Consider the following 24,827-nt stretch of genomic DNA (forward strand, 5'->3'; position numbering starts at 1 on the left):
TTCTACCAGTGGATGGACTGTCTGCTATTCTGAAGTCTAGTGTGCAGGCTGGCGATATTGTCCCAGTTAAAATATGCAGGAGAGCTCCGGGTATATCACATTTGCTGTTTGCAGATGACACGCTTCTGTTTTTTAAGGCGTCGAGGGATCAAGCGGAGCAGGTTAAAGCCTCACTGGATCTTTACAGTTCGGCTACGGGCCAAAGTCTGAACTATGATAAGTGCTCTATGTTCTTCGGCGAAGCTTGCCCGATACAGGTCCAGGAGCAAGTCAGGGGTGCTCTACAAGTTACAAGCTTTGTCTTTGAGGAGAAATACTTGGGGCTACCAATACCTGAGGGTCGCATGTCCAAAGGGAAGTTTCAAAATCTTCAAACAAGCCTCACTAAAAGGCTAGTTCAGTGGGGGGATGGCTACCTAGCTCAGCCAGGTGGGGAAGTGCTCATTAAGTCAGTCGCCCAAGCTTTGCCCACATATATCATGAGTGTTTTAAACTGCCGTTTTCAGTATGTGATGACCTCACTAGGATGGTGAGGAATTTCTATTGGCGATCGGAGAAGGGAAAGAGGAAGGTTCATTGGAAAAGCTGGGATCATCTCATGCAACCGAAAAATAAAGGTGGTGTTGGCTTTCGGGATTTTCGCTTATTCAACCAAGCCCTCCTTGCTCGGCAGGCTTGGAGACTTATTACGCGACTAGATAGCCTCTGTGCCCGTTTGCTCAAATCTAAATATTACCCTGATGGAAAGATCGAAGATACAGTGTTCACTGGGAACGCTTCGTCCTCATGGCAGGCTATCAGTCACGGCTTGGATCTGTTGAAGAAAGGATTGATTTGGAGAGTTGGCAATGGAAGAAGTATTAGGGTATGGCGAGATAGTTGGATCCCACGTCCCTTTTCCTATAAGCCTATCTCTAGGCAGGGACTGTGCCGCATCCGATATGTCTCGGACCTACTAAATGATAATGGATCCTGGAAGTTACAGACACTAAACCAGTATTTTGTCCAAGCAGATTTGGAGGAAATCTTAAAGATCCGAGCTTCCCCGAGGCGCGGAGAGGACGTGATCGCATGGGGGCCGGACAAGTCGGGTGTATTCTCGGTTAAAAGTGCATATCACTTAGCTTTTGATGAGATACACAGAGCAAATGCCACATCTTCTAGCTCGGCGCCGTCGGGAGAGAGGAGCTGTTGGAAGTTCATATGGAATTGTGGAGCACCACCGACTGTTTCAAACTTTGCATGGAGAGTGGCAACTGATGGATTGCCAACGTGGAAGAATAAACATAAGATTGGGTTAGAAACTACTAGTGTGTGCCCAGTTTGTGGCCTTGAGACTGAGGACAATTTCCATCCGTTCTTAAGATGCCAATTCGGTCGAGATCTTTATATGGAAATGGCGAAAGTCTGGAAACTTCCTAATCTACAAATGATAGTCAACTGTGGGAAGGAATGGCTGTTGCAGGTCTTAGGCCCTCGGTCTGAGTTGGAGAGATGTATGATTCTAATGATTTTTTGGAGAAGCTGGTTCGTATGCAATGAAGTGGTCCACCACAAACCAACCCCGCCAATGGAAGTGTCTGTCAGATTCCTGCGGAGCTATTTGGAGTCACTGATGGCGATTAAACATGATAACGGTGCTGATCCTGTTAAAGGTAAAGCATATGTTAACATGGACACGGGAGGGCAGCCGGTTATGCAAGTGACTAAGTCACCTGGTTGGATCAAACCCAGACAAGGCTGGACTAAATTGAATACTGATGGTGCGTTTGGTTCGAATGAAGATGCTGGTGCGGGTATGATATTGAGGGATGCTTCAGGGAAGATTATTTTCTCTGCTTGTAGAGCTTTATATTCTTGTAGGGATGCATTGGAGGCCGAGCTTTGTGCCTGCATGGAGGGGTTATCTTCTTCGATTCAACGCACAGATCAGCCGATCGAAATCGAGATGGATTCCTCGGCTGCGGTGTCCATGATTACATGTGGGAGCATGGATCGTTCGCTATATTCTTCCTTAGTGAATGAGATTAGGTTTTTACTGAACCTACGTCAAACTTGTATTACTCATGTCGCCCATTCGCAAAATAAAGCGAGCGACAAGTTAGCTACTTTTGGTCGTATTAATAATAGGACTGTGACCTGGTTAGGGTCTGGCCCTCCAGAAGTGTTGGAGATAGCTGCTGAAGATTGTAGTGATACTTTAATTGAGTAATACAAGTGTTGAGTTTGCAAAAAAAAAAAATAGTTCCATTTATTGTGGGCCAAGCACTCGCCAAAAATTCCTTGGTGATGTGAAATGTAATCCATAACAGTGTTTTTTTCTCGCCCAAAATTTTCGGAAACTGGTAAAAAAAACTGGCTTTTCCGCTACCCACCGAGAAAAATCAATACCGAACGAAATTTTTGAAAAAATTAATTTGAACTGTGCAAACTGTGATATAACGTGTCTATGCTACCATTCGCACAGGGGTGGAGCTACAGGGTGCCCAGGGTGGGCCGCGGCCCACCCTGGCAATTTGGATCGGCTTATATACATATAAATTTTGACTGGGCCAAAGAAAAACAGTTGGCCCAATAGAACTTACCTGTTGACAGACAAACACTGCCCAAGCCACGCACTCTCCTGTCGGCCACATCGAGTGAGGGGACAACCGCCTCGTCTCGACGGCCGGCGCCCTCCCAGAGCCATGCGGCCGTACCCCGCGCTTGTCACCGGCCTCTCCTTTAGTCCTTCCCGCCCCCGGTGACAGCGAGCTGTGTGCGCCCCTGCGCCTGCCATGCGCGGCTAAATTTCTGCTTCCCCAATTTCTTATTTGGGGTTTGTGTTTTGCTGTGCTATCCTATCCTGTTGATTAACCGAACACATGCATTATTTTGCACATAATTTTTGCCCAAATAGCTTTATTGATAGATTTTTTTAACTCTATTGATCGAAATTCTTATTACAGAATTGTTGAAGAATGAAAAGGACCTGAGACATTGTTTCTCTTTTTCAGAGAGAAGTTATGAAGATAGGAAAGAAGAAGGCAGGGGCTATACAGATGTAGCCAAAGAATAAACCGAAGAACTTCTCAAGGTATGCACGATGGTCCATGTAGTATGTACTATGTAACCTTCTTTATGAAAAAATTGGACTTAATTGAGAATTCTCGTGTGTTTGAAAGACTATATTGAACAATTTCTATGTGATATTTTGGTAATTAGTTAGAACATCCACTTGTCACATTTCTTATTAAAAAAATTAGGAGCGGACCACCCTGATCTCAAATGCTAGCTCCGCCACTGCATTCGCATGCAACCTCAAGAAATATAGGTGGCCAAGAGATTGGATCCCAAGACCAAATTAAAGGGTGTGCGGTGCAATGACCACTGCGTTAGATACTAATTTGCAAATAGTATGTTAAACAGGTTATATTTTAACATTATTTGATTTTGAATTCAAAATTTGTTTGAATAATTTGGGCAAAAAAATCAAAATTCCGGAGATTTTTTGGAAACCGGTTATTTCTGCCCCTACCAAAAATAAAGCGGCAACGCCTTAATCCCTACTAATAAAGCCCACCAATTCACAAAGGAAAAAACCTAAAGGAAACTGTTGTCCACGTAGCCCAACTTACAGGGTGGCCCATGTCCCCGGATGGTGGTGGAGCAGCTCCAACTGAAGATAAAATTTCATGTATGAGTTGGATCAAATTTTGGTAATACCTGAGCCTACAACAAGAGCTGGTTATACATGCAATAATGGGCAACGACGCTGGATCCCTCCTGATGATGGACTAGTGAAGATAAATGTGGACGCCTGAGTTTCAGTGCAGCACAATGCAGGGACCGCAGCATCCATATGCCGTGATTGAGACGGTTCCTATCTTGGGTCGTCAGTGTTTGTTATCCAGGGCATAGCGGATCCAGCTACTTTGGAAGCTTTAGCTTGCCGAGAAGCTCTTTCACTGATGCAAGACTTGGGTATGCAGCAGCTCCAAATTGCATCAGATTGTGAACAGGTTGTGAACCATGTTCGAGAGGGCGTGGGAGGAAGCTATGGAAGTGTTATTAGAGAGATCCTAGAAACTGTTAGAAATTTTACTTCTTGTAATTTTGTTTTCGAACCTCGAGCTTCAAATACTGAAGCTCATAGGTTAGCTAGGTCAGGTACTTCTCTTCCTTATGGGTGCCATATTTGTTTGGGCACGTCGAGTGACCCAATTGTTTTTCCTGTAAACATTGGTTTTAATCAATGAAGGCCTAGCTTTCTTGCTAAAAAAAACTGAATATACAAAAGTCATTGAAATAGGCAAACACGAGCTCGTGAGTCGTGAGGATCTCATTGGACTTCGGTTATCATGAAATAGTCGTAAAATTTTTGGTTTGCTTTGGTTTTTGGTTTCGTTTCCTTGTGAGATAATATCTATCCATCCATGTTTTGCCCAACCGGGCCAATATCCCGGGATGGTGGTGGAGCAGCTCCAACCGAATATACAAAAGTCATTGAAATAGGCAAACACAAGGTGGTGACTCCTGAGGATCTCATCGAACTTGGGTTATCGTGAAATAGTCGTAACAAATTTGGTTTTCTTTGGTTTTTGTCTTTGTTTCCTTGTGATGTAGTAATATCTATTCATCCACGTGTTGTCGAACCCACCCCGCAACGAAGCACCTGTCTTTCTTTTTGTTAATTTCAGTGGCGATCAAAGAGGTGAAGATGCAATGAGAAGGCCTAATAAGGACAGAACATCGTGATCTATGGTGGACACATTTTCTCAAAAACCAAATGTTCACAAACTAATCAACCAGGGACCCAGAATACATGTGAAAACTTTTGGACGAGGAAACATGATCTAAGCTGGATATATTTGCAAATGATCAACAAACTAAATGTTCACAAACTAATCAACCAGGGACCGTACTTTGAAGCTAGAAAACTTAATTATGTTCATCTACATATCATCTACTCCCTCCGTTTCAAATTACTCGTCACAGAAATGAATGTATCTAGAACTAAAATACATCTAGATGCATCCATACATGCGACAAGTAATTCGGAACGGAGGGAGTATAAACCACAGAGACATCAGTAAATGTCTAGTCAAGCAAACAGACTCATATTGCCATCAGGTACATATCGTCTAATTGCAGAGTTTGATATAGTCAATGCAAGCTTCTCTAAGCTTGGTGCAATGATACTGGTCAGCTAGAGCCAATGACCCAATGTGGCTACGACACTCTTGGCATCGAGGCTCTTGCACAGAAAACTCTCACACATGAGCTTCATCCTTCCCATAGCATACCTGTCTGCAGCCACAAGCAAGTGCCTAATAATCACCTTGTTGTTATCATCCATGGCAGGCAACGAATCTATATATATGAAGTGAAGCAGTGCTCTGAATACATCAGGCTCCATGTCGGCGATCTGTAGACACTGTTTCTTGTCGTCCCACATTGGCCCGTAGAGCTCTGCGTCGAACACCGGTGAGCGCATCGCGAGCACGTTCTTGTGCGCGTAGAACGTCTCCCCACCAACTTTGATCACCACGTCCGCTCCTTTCTTCCCCTCCAGCAGCTTTGCGAGATTGTTGGACAGGTCCGATGGCGGCCCCAGGATCTCGGGCGGCGTCTTGGCGTTGGGTGTGGCCACGACCGGTATTTTGTTGAGGAGGACGGTGATGTCGCAGTGGATGATGAGGCAGTCGTCGTGCAGGTACGGGGATGCCTCCAGGAGGTCCCTCTTCATGAAGTTGTAGAAACCCCTGACATGCCTGCTCCACCTGCTGCTGAACGCCGGAAGGGGCGACGGCCGGGAGACGATCAAGGACGGTATCCCGGTGGCCTGGTTGGTGAGCTTGAGGTCGTAGAGTGCCCTCACCGTGGATTTCTTGCTCTGGAGCTCGACGAAGACCGCAACATAGCGCTAGGTGTCAGAAGTGTATCCGTCGGGGTAGTAGCGGATGCACCAGTCGTAGCCGCCGACGGTGAAGGCGGATGATCTTATGAAATTGCCGGCGCCGAGGCCCTTGTGCATGTTGGCAATAAGAGCCACGACCAGAATGTGGTGGCCGCGTGAGCGCAGGGTGCATCGGGCGCGGGCCGGATCACGCCTGGCCCATGGCTCAGGGGGTGTGTGCGTGCGTGCATGAGTTGGGCTGGTGCATGCGCGTGTGTGCGGACCCAGCTAGCGTGCGTGGTTTAGACCAGGAGCTTACGGGATCGCGAGGTGGGCGTGATCGCTGCGGGCTCGCCGTGAGCTGCACGCATACGTGCGCGAGGTGGCCGCGAGCCGAGCGGGCCGATCGGAGTGCCAGGAGGGGTGGGTGCGTGTGGGTCGTGCCCAACGCAGGCCCGGCTATATAAGCCCCGACGCGATCATTGTAACGGTGTGGTTTAGGGCATCGAGTTTGAGCTCGAGGAAAAGAAAAAGCCGTCCGTGCGGCGGGGCGTTCGTGCGCCGGCAAACCCCGTGTCCACCTCTTCCTTTCCTTCTTCCTCCTCGGTCCGCTACAGAGCAAGAGAGCTGCGAGAGAGAGCGAGGTCTAGCTAGGGTTTAGGGTTAGACGGTTCCAACAATTGGCATCAGAGCTTCAGGTTCGGGAGCTCGCCGGCGGCAATGGCGCTGGTTCCACACGGCAGCAGCACAGGCGGACCGGTGTCCATGGGGATGCCGATGCTCTCGCCGGACGGCTACACCGTGTGGGCGATCAAGGCGCAGGCTATTCTTGATGCTCACACGCTTTGGGAAGCGGTGGTGCTGGGCGACTCGCCGGTGAACAACAGGAAGTGCAAGACGGCGAGGGCACTGATCCTGCAGGGGCTGCCGGAGGATGTGTTGCTCTCGGTGGCGACGAAACCCACTGCCAGGGAGGTATGGGACTCCCTGTCAGTGAGGTTCGTCCGCGCCGAGCGGGTGCGCGCGGCGAGGAGGGCGATGCTGCGCGGCGAGATGGATCGGATGAAGATGGAAGATGGCGAGCTGCTGGACGCGTACGCCGGGAGGCTTGCAGGCATGGCGGCGCGGTTCGCGGGGCTGGGGGAGACGCTGGGGGACACGGAGCTGGTGAAGAAGCTCCTGGACACGGTCTCGGATCGCCTCTTCCCCGTCGTCGCCGGCATCGAGCAGTTCTGCGTCCTCGAGGAGTTGACGTACGACGAGGCGCTCGGGAGGCTGCGCGCCTTCGAAGAGCGGGTGTGGCGACGCGGGCAGAGCAGCGGTGAGCGCCCGGACGGCCAACTCCTGTACACTGCGGCGCAGTGGCGGGCGCGGGAGCGGTGGCAAGGCGGAGCTCGTGATGGCGACGACGTGCGCAGCGTGGCGACGCGGGACGGCGGTAACAGGCATGGCCGCTGCTAAAAGTGCGGCGAGCGCGGCCACTTCAAGCGCGATTGCCCGGAGCTGCGGAAGGCGCCGGCGGCGGAGCAGGCGCTGCTGGCGAACACCGACGTCGAGGACGACGGACTCCTCTGAGCCGTGGCTCAGGGGTGAGTGTTGGCAATAAGAGCCACGGCCAGAGCGTGGTGGCTGCGTGAGCGCAGGGCGCGGACCGGATCGCGCCTGGCCCGTGGCTCAGGGGGTGTGTGTGCGTGCGTGCGTGAGTTAGGCTGGTGCGTGCACGTGTGTGCGGACCCAGCTAGCGTGCGTGGTTTAGACCAGGAGGTTACGGGATCGCGAGGTGGGCGTGATCGCTGCGGGCTCGCCGCGAGCTGCACGCATACGTGCGCGAGGTGGCCGCGAGCCAAGCGGGCCGATCGAAGCGCCAGGAGGGGTGGGTGCGTGTGGGTCGTGCCCAACGCAGGCCCGGCTATATAAGCCCCGGCGCGATCATTGTAACGGTGTAGACTAGGGCATCGAGTTTGAGCTCGAAGAAAAGAAAAAGCCGTCCGTGCGGCGAGGCGTTCGTGCGCCGGCAAAACCCCGTGTCCACCTCTTCCTTTCCTTCTTCCTCCTCGGTCCGCTGCAGAGCAAGAGAGCTGCGAGAGAGAGCGAGGTCTAGCTAGGGTTTAGGGTTAGACGGTTCCAACAGTGCAGCCTGTAGCCGGCGACCGTGAACGCGTGCGTGCCCCGTGCCGCCTCGGGATGCACGCCAACGCCGTAGCCGTCGTCGGTGTCTGCTGTGCTGCCATTGCCGGTACTTGTGCGTACTGAGGAGGCCCGCCCGAGCTTGCCGATGCGAGACGCCGAGTAGTTTCCGGCGATCGCGTGTGTACGGACGCTGCGAGATGCGCAACTAGCCAAGTAGGTACCTTCCTGCAGGTGTTCGCTTTTCAATCAACTTAATTGTCGTTTAGGGGCCGGGCTGTACATCGTCGTGTATACTAGGGGTTGGGGCGCGCCCGTGACGCGCCTCTTGAGGGGCAGCTGGGCGGTGCCAGCTAGTGGGTGCACCTTTCACATACATTTTTGTTCTGGTTGGCATGTCTCATATTGCTGTTAATTAAGCACCTGACATTTGAAGCAGAGAATAGGAGTAGAAATTAATAGACATATATAAAAGAGTGCCATTATGGATCTGAACAGGTGGATGTAAACCACATGACTGAGAATAGTAGAGTTTACATAGGCAATGGCATAGCTTTCAGATCTTCAAAATCATGAGATAGCAGGGTCCAAAAGTAAACCATCGGTTAATCACGAGCATAATTCGATGTACTGTGCTAGATTATATTCACACAGGAACTGCGGTGTCTTCGATGGTGGATCTAGAGGCAGTGCACGGTGAGAACACGCGGCGCTTTAAAGTGACCCTGAAATGAAAAGCACAGATGTCTCTTTCGCGAATGTTGGCACGGCGACGAAACTCAGACCAGCTGGTGGTTATAGTGGCCCTCTTGTCAGTTCCTAGCATAATGCGACATTCGACGCGTAGACGGGCATCTGCAAGCCTGACCATGAGTGTATCATTGTTGGGATCAATGTAGTCCAGCAGATTGTCTTCAGTATATTGTACCTGAAAGTAATGTTACAAGAAAGCATGTGATTTAGATGAACATAGATTGTTGTGTGATATGGAAGATAAGAGTGTTTTTGTGGTTACCATGCGGTGGCCTGGCTTAGCAAATGTTTTATTGATTGTGCACATGTAGTACTTGATGTCTGGCTCCTTGTGCCAGAACATAGCAAAGAGAGCGTCTACCTGGTGTTCATAGAGCTTAACCTCATTACCCCTGTAACAATGATCTTCAAGCTCTTCGAAGTACTGGATCCCACAAGGTGTTCCTGCAATCATTTCAATTTAGGTGAGAAGCAAGTTATGTACCGTTTGCAGGAGCTATAAGTGTGATTGTTTATTTGGAAAAAGAAATTTAAGCTATATAACAGCGTAGGCGGGGCGTAGACATGAAGTCATATAAGTTAATTGAAAAATTAGTTTTCGAAATGAGACAGGTGGAAGTTCTGAAATATAGGAGATGGTGAAAGTAATTTGTAAAGCCTTGCATGCTAAAAGTAATCAGTACAAAAGAAATGAAACATTGAGTAAGCAAAAATAGAGCAATGAGCAGCAAAGGAAATAAATATTGATCTAGCAGATGTAGTGAATAGTTGAAGGCAGTCGATAAAGAAGTACGGTGATACATGGTTGATCATGATCCTGTGAGAAATAAGGCATGTGCTCACCGCGGATGTACTCTGGCTGGTCATTCTCTTCACTCTGTTCATTGTATGATACAATATAGCGTTAGAAATATGAAATGTGATTTTTCCCACTGGAAATTGTGAAGCATAAGAATGAAGCTATTTACTTCAGAAAAAGAGAAACGGAAAGCGGCAGTGATGTATCTGAAACATATTTTGTCACTTATAAAATTTAGCAGAAAGGTAATGTGCTATGTTGTCTGAATTAGGCATCAAAAGATAAATTTCAGAAATGAGAAACAACAACAACAACTTAAGAAAAGAAATACTTGTCACATATAGTAATGTTTCACTGCAGCCTCTAACTAATCGTGAAATGATTCATCATAAACATCGGATCCATGTTGCTCGAGGCGCTCGTGAGCACCGTGTGTATCTGCCAGCGAAATCCGCTGAACATGAACTATCAGATTCAATTCCTAGAACATGAGTTCATACTCTTAACTAAATGAAAAGCATAAGAGGTTGTTTGGATTCTGCCAATGCCCGCCCCGCCAACCATGGGCTAGCCAAAAAACCCGCCTTGTCAATGATTTGGCGGAAAACTGAACGCAAAGGGCTGACGAGCAGCGGGCGAGCTAATTTATTGGCGCCAATCGAAACAAACGCCCATCGCTCGGTCAACGCCAATTATTTGGTTGGGCAAGTATAGGAACCAATCCAAACAGACCCTAATATACAGAAAAAATATAGTAGTTCTTAGAAGAAGTGTACACCTCTTTAATCTACCACAAGAAGCTCCTACAAAGGAAAAGAATGAAACAGAACATCAATAGGTGCTTTTAAACATAATACTTTCAGGGAGATATATTATGCAGTTCAATAGCAACCAAAAAATGAAAAACACGGATTGAATTACCTATGAATCACTGAATACAACATTGATATCTTCAAGGAGGCTTCACGTGTTCACACCGCACATACTGTGGTAGCAAGGGGCGGAGCTACAGGGTGGCCAGGGTGGGCCGCGACCCACCCTGGCAATTTGGATCGGCTTATGTACATATAAATTTTGACTGGGCCAAAGAAAAACAGTTGGCCTAATAGAACTTACCTGTTGACAGACAAACACAGCCCAAGCCACGCACTCTCCTGTCGGCCACATCGAGCGAGGGGACAACCGCCTCGTCTCGACGGCCGACGCCCTCCCAGAGCCATGCGGCCGTACCCCGCGTTTGTCACCGGCCTCTCCGGTCGCCAGCCGCCGGCCAGAACCCAGCCGTCGAGGAGGATCCCGCCTCTCCTTTAGTCCTTCCCGCCCCCGGTGACAGCGAGCTGTGTGCGCCCCTGCGCCTGCCATGCGCGGCTAAATTTCTGCTTCCCCAATTTCTTATTTGGGGTTTGTGTTTTGCTGTGCTATCCTATCCTGTTGATTAACCGAACACATGCATTATTTTGCACATAATTTCTGCCCAAATAGCTTTATTGATAGATTTTTTTAACTCTATTGATCGAAATTCTTATTACAGAATTGTTGAAGAATGAAAAGGACCTGAGACATTGTTTCTCTTTTTCAGAGAGAAGTTATGAAGATAGGAAAGAAGAAGGCAGGGGCTATACAGATATAGCCAAAGAATAAACCGAAGAACTTCTCAAGGTATGCACGATTGTCCATGTAGTATGTACTATGTAACCTTCTTTATGAAAAAATTGGACTTAATTGAGAATTCTCATGTGTTTGAAAGACTATATTGAACAATTTCTATGTGATATTTTGGTAATTAGTTAGAACATCCACTTGTCACATTTCTTATTAAAAAAATTAGGAGCGGACCACCCTGATCTCAAATGCTAGCTCCGCCACTGGTGGTAGCTTATAATCTGTTCTAGACCATTCATCTTTCAATGTTTGCACAGTCGATTATGCAAAAGATGATCTAATCTGTATGGTCGTCATAACAACTAATTCACACTTAAAAAAATGTTTTTACATGTAAGGACTGGAAGCAAATGCAGCCGCTAAGCTATGATATGATCCATTCCCAAAAATTGGGGTGAAATTAGTATCACTGTGATGATAATGCTCACAGAGAATCTTTGTCTAGCAGATTAATTTTGTAGCTGCTCAACAGAAAGAAATAGGAAAGGAAGAACTATAATAAAACATTTGAACTACAACAGAAGCAATAAATATTTGTGATGACGTCAACACTTTATTCGAAAAGAGTTGGTATACACTTTGTTTATCTAAACATATTTAGAAATTCAATCATCCATAGAGGAAGACTAAAATTGGTGTACCTGCAAAGAAGCAAAGCAACTTGTGGGAGGCGTCAACGTCGTCTCAGCCAAAAATAGCGTCTCCCTTGAGCGACACTGACAACCTCTGCGCAGCTTATTGAGTTGGATTTCACAAAGGTTGGAGTGGCTGCTTCGCTCATGCTATTGGAAAAGGGGGTTCCTACAGAAGAATTGGTGTGTGCAGGACTGCCAACCTACAATTAACCATGATCAGAATAATCCTTTTAACCAAGCGTTGTAATTGAGGACCAAAAGACTCTTATGGTGGGAGTGTTTGCATGGGACATTTCTACTGCAGATCACGAGCATACCTTTGATTTGGTGTTTTGTATATGCATCCATACACACTGAATGAAATGCAGTGTGACCTCATTTTAATCAGTTATATGTCTGAAATGGAAAATTTATATCCAGTTAGCATGCTTCAATGCATCACTCGAACATGAACATAATTTTTTTGCAAAACAATACCTGACTGCAAAAGCAGTAGCATGCTTCTTATGCTGCACTCCCTTGAGGCCACCAATGACGGCAACATACATACCATTCCCTAATTAACAACAAATATCAGGGTGATGATCCTTGAAAGAGGAAGGCGGTAACTTTCCTCAACAAATGAAGATAGTGTATGCATGACAAGCAAAAAATGAAGGTTACAAGTGATGCATATTGAATAGCAGCAGTTTTAGAAGAATCTGCAACATCGTTCAACTTGTACAACATATCAAAATTGACAAAGATGTGAAACTGATACCTATTGCTGAGAGCAGAAACTATCAAGTATGATTAGCCACAAAGTTCTTGTCTATATAGTAGAATGATATTACAAATCCTGAACTTATAGTACTACTAATTGTTAATTGATGGCAGAAACTTTGAAATATCATTGACCACAAAGCCCTTGGCCAGAGCAAAATGCAAAAGGCGAACATAAAATTCAGTTTGCCTGAAGAAAGGGACCTCATGTGGCTATCACCTGGCTCTGTCAGAAGGCCGCTATGCGCAATCGCAAGGGATGACCAACAGCAGGGTGGTCTGGGTACTCAGATCAGAAATTATTTTGTAGCATTGCCGAAATGAAGGTGCATCAAGAAACAAATTTCAGAAATAAGAAGCAAGAGCAACAGCTTAAGAAAAAGTACATGTTACGTAGAGTAATATTTTCATACAACCTGATTGAAATTTCAGCGTTCTTGGGAATTAGAGAGAGAGAGAGAGAGAGAGAGAGAGAGAGAGAGAGAGAGAGAGAGAGAGAGAGAGAGAGAGAGAGAGATGGCAGACCAGCACCTGGGGCAGGAAGGAGACGGCGGGCATGCGACGGCGATGGGATACATGAGGAAGCCAGCGCACCTTTGGCACCGCTGGTGCCCAAATCTCCGCCGTCTTGCCGTTGTTGCAGGCTGATTGGCGCAGCGCCTTCCACCTTTTTTTATCATCTGGTCACCACTAGGCTAGACCACCGCCGCCACTTCCCGCTCCTCCCCTCGGGTCAGATCGAGCAAAGTAACGAGTGCTTACTTATCAAGGAGGACGTCTGCATCCTCTTCACCGGTGGTAATGGCGACCTCCTCGAGCCTCTGAATCTCCTCTTCCTTGCTCACCGAACGGTAGCGCCGCATGGGGATTCTCAGAGGGCGCCTTCTCTGATGGCCGGGGCTGGAGGGGCATGGATGGTGGAGGTGGGCGTGGCGGCGGCGGCGGCGATGACAACCCTAGCTGCCAGACGAAAGAGGAAAGGAGAGGCGAGTGGGGATGACAGGGTTTCGCTCCACCACTTGTATATTTTTTTTCTTTTATCCTTTTTTTCTGCCCAATCCATGCGTTGGACGTGGCACGCGTGAGGCGGCGTCATTGATGCATACCTTAATGGTTTTAATGTAGTGGCTTAATTAGTGCCGACCCGAATCGGTGAAGCAAGTACTAATCCTACTATGTGACCAATTCCTGCACTACTGGGACACGCAGCCACCGGTGCAGGTGCCTGGCAAGTACCCTCCTGCAGGTGTTCAACACAATAATCCTACACCTACGTACCCCCTCCTCTTTCCGAAAATACTTGTCATGAATAAAAGGGAATGTATATAGATGTATTTTAGTTCTAAATACATCCATTTTTGTCTATTTTAATGACAAGTATTTTCGGACGGAGGGAGTAACTATTACGAACTACTTATGTAACTTTCCTCCAATTAAAACTCTCCAACTGGCTAAACCCTATAAAACGTACGTAAAACCCCGTGGGTGTAGCATTGATCTTCGACCCCTACTCCGCACACCGAAAAAGTATTTTTACCAGAGCCGGGAGCTACAGGTGCAGCATCCATCGTTAAATGTTGCTTTGAGATTGATCTGGCTGAAGACCTATTATGCTTTTGTTTTTGTCTTTTAGCAATACAAATCTTATACAAACAGATATACTTTACTGTATGGGGCCACAACAACACTTTTTGTCAGATGTCAGAGAGAGAGCAAACGGTTCCACCACGGCTGCATGCGAACACTAAATACATACACTTTGTTTTCCACCTGACATTTTAAAAGGTTGATAACTTTTGAACTAAATATCCAGGGTTGAAATATTTTATATTTTTGAATTCAGGGTGAGAAGACCTTTAAAACAAGATCAATCTTGGATACACTTTGGCTAGTTTGAATTTTATCATTTCACTCATTTCAAAAAACGCATTTAAGTCAGTTTCACATTTCACTGGTTTCATAAAACCTTTCAGTCAGTTTCACATTTCACTAGATTCGGAAAACACATTACACCCATTTTACAAAAGATAGATTTCACTCATTTTAGAAATCACACTTCACTATATTTAACGTATTTCATACCGAAATATGTGTCATGGTATGGAAAACAAAATTCACTCATTTCTGATATTGGTTTCACTCAATTCGAAAAACTGTTTTCACTCATTTCAGAAAAACTATCCGTTAAAAAAACAATTTCACTTGTTTCAAAAATAGATTTCACTCGTTTCTGAAAACACATTAGACTCATTTGCAAAACTAATTTGACTGCGAATTTATGAAAAATGTTGAATGTATTTCACTGATCAAAAATATCAATTTCAAACACTAAAAGAGTAGTTTCATCAAAATATTGGTTATCTTTCACTTTTTTCACTGATCAAAACAATTGAAATACTCCTATGTTTCACTCGTTTCAAAAACTAATTTCACTCGTTTCACATACATTTCACTTTTGAAATACAAAGTTTCACCCTTTTGTGAAATATATTTCTGAAAGGATAAAAATATGCTTTTTAAGAAAACATATCAATTCTTCGTAAGTTGAAAAATAATTTGTTTCACTCTTTTGGGATATATGAAATTGAAATAATTAAAATCAGTTTCATAAAAAGGTGTGAGGAATTAGTATTTTGAAAATGAGTGAGATTTGTTTTCTAAAAGAATTTAAATTAGTTTTTGAAATAAATTGAAATGTTTTTTAATTCAAATATACTTCACAAAATATTTCAAATAAGTTTAAAGTGAGAGAGGTTTATTGGTTGGAGAAAATGAAGACATAGTCTGTACGTCTGAAGTGAGAGGTGAGTGACATGCACATGGGTGAGACCCCAGCTAATCAAATACAATGAAGTTAAATGAATAAAGGAGAGAAATACATGTATATAACTTTTGAGTTGGCAGCCTCCTATTGGTGAGAGAAGCACCGGTAGCTCCCGCCACCGGTAAAAGACACTTTGCGCTCGGCACACCCACCCACCCGTGCTCAGTTGGAATTCTTCCTTGCAGTGTGCATTTTCTTTGAAAATGAGAATGACCCCCGGCCTCTGTATGAGGGCGATACATGCATATCTCACTTAAGATCATGATCCTGAGTCGTGCGATGCTCGTAGCAGAAAACCCTCCGTCACATCATTTCTTTAAGTTTGCAACTTCATTGCAATATTCTCCTGATAGCGTGTCAAATACATGAAATAAATGTCACAGCACAACCATGCCGCATAAGAGAGTGGTTTTTCTATACCCAGCTCGGTACACCCACGCAAGAAAATATAGCATACCGTTTCAAAAGAAAAATCTAAGACTTTGTGGGAATGACTATGAACAAATGTTAGAAGTGTTTGCAAAGTTTGGTGGTCAAATGATATTCGAGGAGCTCTGTAAAAAAACAAAATTACTCTAAATGTATAACACCTTGTATTCGCGACAAAACACAAGAGTTTTCAGCGTGTCAAAATAACGTATGCAACATCGAAATCTGCACATCATTGACCTCCATTTTTGGAATCGACATTGTCAATTGGGTTCGCTGGTGACGAATCCTGATTGTCGACGTCTATGGACTATGGGCACCCAGTTGGGCGACACTGAACATATTCCCTATAGTTTGTTAGTTCAGTGTCTCATGGGAGCTCAACAGCGTAGATGGTCTCGGTCTTGAGATTCATCTTAAAAGATTTCAACTCTTGCGCGTGTAACTTCTGAGATAAGGTAGTGTACAATAATACCTTATCATGCATGGGTGAAGTTATGTTCTTCACCGAGCCTCCAATGGCCTTATCATCTTGGACTTCATTGGTATTTATGCATATGCTTCCGTCCTTTAATTTATCTCAAGTTAGCTAGCTTTCAGGTTTTTGTTGAGAGAATGCTAGATAGAAGGTAGTGTCTGCCAATGCGTGGACTGATGATTGATGAATCAACTTGGCAGCCGATGAGTTTGGGCTCCAATTCATCTCCCCGATTCTCGGTGAAGAACATAACTTCACCCATGCATGGACCAAACTTCAATGTCATTGGCGCTACGGCACTTGATCTAGCCTACTTTTACGAGAACAGCATCACGAGTGTGCCGAGTGAATTGCAGAAAACATCAACATTGAACGTTAGGATTGCAGAAACCACACTTCTACAGTTTTGTGCTGAAAACCACTAATTCTGAGTCATTTTTTAGAAATAACACTAGTTGGCGACTTAAGCCATTTTGGTCACGATTATGACAGGTGGGTCCTGCTTTTGCTGAGTGGCAGAACTGTTCGTGCGAGACGACATTACTTCGAAATTTAAAAAACAGTCCCTAACTTTTTGCATAGAGACCCTTCAATCAAAATTAGAAAAGCAATCAACACCATTTGCAGAGTTGCTGCCCCGGCCGGCGCAGGGAGGCGTGGTGAGCTATTGTGACGCCCGGATAATTACGCTATAGCAATCCTCTATTAATGATGCCACATCACCTCAGTTACTGTTATTAGTGTCGCGTTAGTTCAAAACCGATTCAGAAATTCAAATTTAAAATAAAGTCAACTAGAAAAGTTTTCAACCATTAAAACTAAAAGGTACAGACGGTGACAAATAAATCATAAGTGATTATGGTGGAGAAACCACATTTTTATAAAGTATTTGAATGTCCTAAAATAAGTTAAAACAACGGCAAAATAATTAGTTAAATACCTTTTACAATAAATAAAATATTAAACTATTTTATTTAGTTGCCCAAACTTATGTGGCAGTAGCATATTTATTAACACTATTAGGGACTACTTTTATAATTTATTAAACTAAAATAAAACAATAAAAGAAAAATAATTAAAAGAGAAGGTAAAACAATCTAACAAAAAAATAACAGTGGGGGCAAAAGCTCCCCCTTCCCCACTGGGCCTCTTGGCCCAGTCGGCTCAGCTGTCCAGGCCGGCACTACTAGAAAAAAGGCTCTTAGTGGCGCACCAGTTTTTGCTATCAATGACGCACTATAGATGCGCCACTATTAACGCGCCACTACTGGGGCCATATTTGCCTTCACTGATGCCCCAAGTGCGCCATTACTATGCCCGATAATGCGCCACTGGTATTTATCTTGGTGCGCCACTAATTCTCAATATGGTGCGCCACTGCTATGAATATTAGGAATTTTTTTTTGCTTTTTTGGTATTTGCACAGGTTACAAAATACGTTACAGCACACAATATAAACATCACACAATAGAATTCATCATATTAGTCTCCAAATTCGAAATAGCGAACAAAGTTCAAACATTAGCCAAGTTTAGGTCCCGAGACATTAGCAAAGTTCATCATATTAGCCGAGTTTGTCGTCACATTACAAAGTCGATATCGATCATCTAAACTACCATCACATAGAAGAGAGATGGGTCATGATGAGCATCATCGCGATGAAACTGGTCTTCATCCGGTTCCTCCTCCGCTCCCTCCTCTCTCCCGCTAGATAGCACGCATATCTAGCTTCCGCCTCCGCCCTAGTGGTGTGTCCTTTGTAATTGTTACCGCTGAAACGGTGAACTTGTCTCCAACACTCCTCCCAGTCGTCGTAGACTCCGGGAACCTTACCCTTGTACACGACATACGACGACATCTCTATGCACTCGACAAACAAAACGTTAGTAGCAACTCACAGATAATATATAAGCAATATATAAGTATGCAACAAAAGGATCGGAAAAGAAAAGCAACACATTAATAGCATGATTCATGGTCCTACTAATAAATAGCATCGATTACATTTAAGTTGAACGACTGTCCAAACTAAAGAGACATACAAGTTCATTAAAGTTTAATTACAACATGAGCTAATCGATATTTCAGAACTACATAGCATCAATACTTTCGACTTGACTCAGGGACCGGAGCGTGGATGAAGCCGCCGTCTTTCGTGATGGTCATGAATGTGCGGTCGTTGTCACCCTGCATTTGTAGCGTTGTTTCTATTTCACTGTTGGACGGTTGATATTTGAGGTAGAACTGCCCCGAGGTATGAAGGACATCTTGATAGATGATTTCCGCAAACTCCGACTAGATGTGAAAGAATTCTTGTCTGATGTCCTCGTCCTGGATTGCCGACAAGCGTGCGGCCCATTCTTTGAGATTATTTGATAGCATAAGGTGATTATGGTCCCGTACTATCGCCCACATGTGACGGAGGGCGTAGTAGGCATCCTTCTGGCTGTCAGGCGGCTGCTTGACGCAGGGAAACTTCGTTACATGGGTGAACACGTGCTTGCCGCACCTACAAATTGGCCTCCTGAAGGTGCCTCCAGATTTGGCGTAGCGGGGGAGACACTAGTAGAAAAAGGGCCATCTGTCCTGGTTCATAAGGGCCTTTAGTCCCGGTTTTGGAATCGGGACTAAAGGGTCGTTACTAAAGCCTCCCCCCCTATACGAACCGGGACTAAAGGCCCTCCACGTGGCCGCTGTGTGGAGGTCCACCTTTAGTTCCGGTTGGTGCCACGAACCGGTACTAATGGGCATCACACCCTTTAGTCCCGGTTCGTGGCACCAACTGGGACTAAAGGTCCCATTTGAACCGGGAGTAATGCATGTACGGTGCCCTAGCCGCTCGAACCGGGACTAATGCTCACATTAGTCCCGGTTCGTAATGCAACTGGTACTAATGCTCTTTTCTGGCCGAACCAAAGCCCCTTTTTCTACTAGTGAGAGCATCATCAAGAACTTTCTTCATATTTGTGTAGTCTTTCTTCGACTGACGGTCCAAGTCGAAATACGTGGCCATGGAATATTTCGGGATTAAGAGGATGAGTGTGCAATGTGTGTCACTGCACAAAACACGGAATGTTAGAAAAAAAAGAACGATCGAAATCTAAGAAATCATATGTTACGGGGCGGTGAGGGGATGACTTACTCGGAAAAGTAAGGCACGCGGAAGTTATCCTTATCTGGGTTCGCCAGAATGACGCCTTCGAGGTATGAACTCGCAACTTGCCGGTCCCCAGCGCTGCCCAAGATCTTGGCACGCATGTAGAAGGGGTCGACTATCACGATGTCCGGGGTCCTGTCTCTAATGATCCGCATCTTCATACTGAGCGAAAATAGCCGAATGAAGGTGTAGTGCAGCGGATGAAGGTTAAACATAGCGAAGATGTCATCAAACCGCATGATGATCATACGCTCGATGGTGCTATCGACAAAGCCCTTGCCCTCTAGCACCTTGGCCACGAAAACCGAGTATGCCACATCATTCTCGGAGAGACGCCGGATCTCCATAGAAAGAACACTGTCATGCAGACTCCGCATAGCACCAGTTGCAGCATTGAGCAGATTAGTCGGTAGCATTGGCCTACCTGCCACATGCACCCTCCTCGAGATATCCTTAGTTATTGGTGGCCCATCCTGAGCACGGATCGTACTCGGTGCCGGCTGGCTCGCACCCTTGTTATTTTTTTCTTTCCCGTCCCTTGTACTTCTTCTGCTGTAATGGGATCGAGTTCTGCTCAGAGACCACCTTCTTGAGTGTGTTGGGGCTAATAATATTTCGCAGCTCGGTTATTTGAGTCTCGGTGAAGGCGGCAGCTGGAGGCGTCTCCTGAGAACTGAACGCCAGACGACGCCTGTTGCAATTGGGTTTCTCCGCGGTACCAGCTAGATCGCGATCTTCTTTTGCAGGGTTGGGTTCTTGAGAAGGAGGCCCCAAGAATTCATCATTGTACCCATGTTCGTTCATGTACTTATTGACGTTGGAAAATGTACCATCGTCATCATCCGGATCTGTGCAATATGCATGTCCGGATCAGTTGACGGCGGTAGCGTTGCGGCGATCTTGCCATGGCTTGGCGCCGGCACGACTGGCGGTGTTGTCTGTGGGGTGGTGTCCCCCGCCCCCAAACGAATCTGGCTCTTCGGCCAAAGCATAGACCATCCTAAGCAGGCACTGAGGGTCATCACATCATCTTCGTCGGCCCCAGGGGGTGGATACGGAGGTAACAAGTCATCGCAGCCCCGCAGCACCCGAACAAGTTGAACCCTATACACGGTGGGTGGCATCGGATTACTGTGGAACACGCTGTTGCCCGGTTCAACGATTTTGGCCTTGGCGACATCGATCAAGTCGTCGTCCATGAAGTGCAGGAGAGTGCATGGAACGTTGGCGGCGCCTTGCGAAAACTTGTAGGCATCAGGGATGCCCGGTCAAAGGCAAGGAGATGAAGTCATCGGCCAAGGCTTAGTTACCGTGATGGCGTCGAGCTCGGCTAATGTCGAGGCACTGCCAACGGCGGGCGTGCAAGTGACGGAGGGGCCGCTTGCTGCCGAGGTGCCAACCGGCGTATTCTTCCCACACCCGGGTGCATTAAGCTCCAATGTCGGCGCCTCCGCCAGAGACACCAATGTCGGCGCGTTGTGCGAGTTGTTGCCCGTGAAGCTGGGAATCGGGGCGGCCCCTGTTGGCCGCCCGCAATCCACCCCCGCAGCCGCTCAAGCAAGCAAGGCATAATGGCGGTGATCGTCGCTCCCAGTTGGTCTCGCACTTGCTCTTGGACTATCTTCGAAATCCGCGCCACTTGTGCCTTGAGTTCTTTAACCTCGCGCTCCTGGCTTTTCGAGCTGATCTTTCTCTCCTTTCGCCCAGCCTTATAGTATTCCGACCATTTCGTGGGCAAGCCTTTGCTGGCCACACGACCAGCTGACGATGGCTTACTGAACTTATCCTTGCGTTTCATTATGTTCAACGCCCTATTTAAAGTGGTGTCCCAAGGGGAGCTCTGAGACGACCCCGCGCTACTACTTTCAGTTTCCTGTGGAAGGAACATGAACCATTTAGAAATGTGGCTTCATTAATTAGAAAGCAACCATATGGAGCTAATTACGCGGGGGTGTATTCCTTACCAAAACAAGCTCAAGCGCCTTCACCTTCGGATCCATGGTAAGCTCCTTTGTTACCGGGTCCACCTTGTACCGGGCCCTGACATAGTTCCTGGTCTGCTTTTCATGGTATTTATCGAAGAGGGGCGGTAGGACTTGCTCGGCACGCTGCGCGTCCTCCTTGTCCCATTTAGGTTCCACCACTCTGTAACCGTCGGGACCGAGTTTGTGAACCCCTAAGTTCAAGTCCTGCATATCTTTCCCCCACTGAGTTGATTCCGCGGATACATTGCTCTCGCACTTGATCTTGAACTCCAGGTAGTCAGCTTCGCTGATCGAAGGATTTGTCTTCTTGATCTTCTCATAACTATCACCCCTTAGAATCCTTCTCTTCACCGCGGCTCTCCAAGTAGCCAGGGCCGTGCTCATCTTCGTGAGGGCGGCACTGTTCACTTTATTCTCTGAGAGGCGTGTGTTTGCGAAGTCACCGGGGAACTTGTATCATTCGTGCAGCTTCGTGAAGAGGAGGTTGCGCAAATTCCCTCGGTCATGATGCCTTAGGTTCTCGGTGTTGATCGAGACAGTGCTCCGGAGAATGCACCCGAGTTGTCCTGCGTACCCACTGACTAATTCTTTGGGCGCCGTTGGATGCCCACTGTAGGACACTTCAGTAAATTCCTCCTTGACGGTGCCGAGCACGTTCGGGCGCCGGTCCTTCCGTTGCCTTTTCGGTTGGCTGCCATCTGTGCGTTCGCTGCCATCATCAGTGGTGGCATCCCCGGCGGCACCATCAGTGGTGTCATCCCCGACGCCACTAGGGTTGTGTAGTCGGGATCGGTGTCTTCTGCGGCATCCTCATAGCGGTGAGGTTCTTCCTCCATCTCGTGGGACAGCTCCCAGAATTGCTTGCCCGAACCGCCGGCCTCATCGTTGTCGGCCATGTTCGCTCTAAATAGGGAAAAAGGCTACTAGAGTTATTTCTCAAATGCAGTCTAGTTGGTTAACTGAATACCTGCAGTATAATTCAGAATAAAGGCTACTAGCATTGGCAAGCATTTCCTTTCTTCTCGTCCAGAAAATATTTTCTCTACGGTACAAAAGCCATTTAAACAAGTAGTGGCTATAGGGCGTGATGCTGGTGAGGGATTATTGTTGGTCACAATGGGTGAAGTGACTCACGAGCCTCGCCAGGAGCCTACTGAACTTGACTGTGGAGACCTTCAGTTGTCCACTTGCAAAATCAAGAAGGTACACTTGTGATTGTTATTTTCTTGCATTTATATAGATGCTTGCATCAGAATCTATCTATCTGAACTTGGTATTCTTAAAAAAACAATCGGAAATCTTTACTTAATATTAAAGGACATAAGATTTCATAGTTCTTCATACATCATCTCTTTATATCCGTCGATTTTGTGTTAACCATAAATATCTAACGACTAAGATTCAAAAGAAGATCTATGTAAATTCTGGCTATTGTTTTTTATTTGCATATCCAAGAGAGTTATCGGCCACGAGACTCCCCGTGGGCTTCCAACTCCTGCGTAGTCTGGAGGAGACTCCTCTTACGAAAGAGTAATAAAAAAAAGGTCCCGATAACTGCCACACGTGTGGTGTATCGGGTAGTTGTGCCATGCGCCTCGTGTGGCATGGACAGCAATCAGCCCACACACCTACGTGTGGGCAAAACAACTAATGCCCACACACATCTTTTTTCCCTCCTGAACCCTCTCACACGCGTGCGTGTGGGCGAAGTTGATAACGCCCACACGCCCGTATGTCAGGCCTCGTACCCTTCTGGTCCCGCACGCGACGCGTGACGCCCACCGCACGCCCGCAGTTGCCATGGTCCAGACCCTCGTCCATGTTCGTTTATCTGCAGTTGCCATGTTGCTGAACTACGGTTGCCATGTCGGACAACTGCAGTTGCCATGGTTGCTCAACTGCAGTTGCCATGTATGGTCTGATCTAATGTAGTTGCCATGATTTCATAACTTTAGGAGTTGCCACATACTAACACTAGGCAGTTGAGAGAGTTGCCATGTGCTCACAAGCATGCTAGGGCAGTTGCCATGTAAAAAGGAAGAGTTGCCATCTGCTTACGTGCACGTTAGGGCAGTTGCCATGTACGTGCACGTTGGAGCAGTTGCCATGTATCATGCAAAAACACATGGCAACTCGGTAAAAGACAGTTGCCATCTGCTTACGTGCACACTAGGCAGTTGCCGTGTACCCTGCAAAACACATGGCAAACTCGGGTAAAAAAAGAGAGTTGCCACCTGCTTATAAAGCACACTAGGGGCAGTTGCCATGTGCACTGCAAAACACATGGCAACTAACAACTTGGGTGTGGGAGAGGAGACGGGCGTGTGGGCGAGATGGCAAATGCCCACACACCAGCCCTTGTGCGTGACTGAAAACTGGTGTGTGGGTGAACTGCTAAACGCCTACACACCGGCCCCTCCGTGTAGTAAAAATGGATGTGTGGACGAACTATGTCACACACCACACACACGCCTTGTCCTACGTGGCAAAAAAAAATCAGCCAGATTGTGTTAAGATTCATGCATATAGTACTGGACGGTGATGGATGCGTGTGGTCGAGATGGTCAAATTTCGGTAAAAAAACTTGGGTCTTGCAGCCCCGCATGTGTCGTCGTGCACATCGCCCTGTCACGCTTGCAGCAGTGAACTCTTCCTTTGCGGCAGCACTTAGCGACATCGACAACATGAATAACCGCAACGACGGCTTGCAGTTCAGTGGCAACGGTATCTTGTAGCTCAGCGATCAAGACTTGCAGCACTGATGACGCTGACGACGACAACATGCATAGCACGACTATGACGACTACACCATACAATACGGATGTCAGGGTTAGCAACGCACAGAGCAAACGAACCACGGTCACAAGGACCTTCCGTTGAGAGAGTCGCCGAGATCGATTAATTCATCTGAAGCCGGCAGAAGCAACGTTCGCGTACGTATGCATACAAGGCTACAATTCCACGTGAAAGCTAGCTTCGGTTCCGCGTGTACGTACCTCTGCGGCGAGCAGAGCATGTACAGCCAGAATCAATTAAGCTGCCTCGTTGTGCGTTGCGTTGCTAGCTTTGTACGTGCATGTATAACTCCTATGATGATTTGATCTGGAGTTCAAAAACCAACAAGGCACAGACGTTTCATCTTACCTTTTTTCGTTTGACTCCCGCTACGAGGTGCTGAGAGGTTGGCCCGTCAGCTTAATTAGGCAGACGAGCAGCCGGAAGCTTGGGTCGAGCAGCGGAACAGGCTTGACGAGGTGATCGACGGCATGGGGGCGGGGGCCTGAGCGGCTTTGTCGTCATTGGCCATGAGCTCCGGCCATGCTGACGGCACGACATCT

General features: G+C 46.8%; 1 protein-coding gene and 1 pseudogene across 1 annotated transcript; both read right to left on the reverse strand.

Moving 5' to 3' along the window:
• Positions 1–5,123: 5,123 nt before the first annotated feature.
• LOC123186511 (BTB/POZ and MATH domain-containing protein 1-like) lies at positions 5,124–8,109 on the reverse strand (annotated as a pseudogene).
• A 420-nt stretch (positions 8,110–8,529) lies between these two features.
• Positions 8,530–13,479, reverse strand: LOC123038218 (uncharacterized). The gene is made up of 5 exons (XM_044462109.1): positions 13,379–13,479; positions 13,142–13,283; positions 9,602–9,635; positions 9,021–9,202; positions 8,530–8,933 (listed from the first exon to the last, which is right to left on the reverse strand). The coding sequence occupies exons 1-5, from the start codon at positions 13,477–13,479 to the stop codon at positions 8,652–8,654; spliced, it is 741 nt and encodes a 246-aa protein (XP_044318044.1). The 3' UTR covers positions 8,530–8,651.
• Between the last annotated feature and the right edge of the window lie 11,348 nt (positions 13,480–24,827).

The sequence above is a fragment of the Triticum aestivum genome, chromosome 2A (genome assembly GCF_018294505.1).
Source record: "Triticum aestivum cultivar Chinese Spring chromosome 2A, IWGSC CS RefSeq v2.1, whole genome shotgun sequence".
Lineage (NCBI taxonomy): Eukaryota > Viridiplantae > Streptophyta > Magnoliopsida > Poales > Poaceae > Triticum > Triticum aestivum.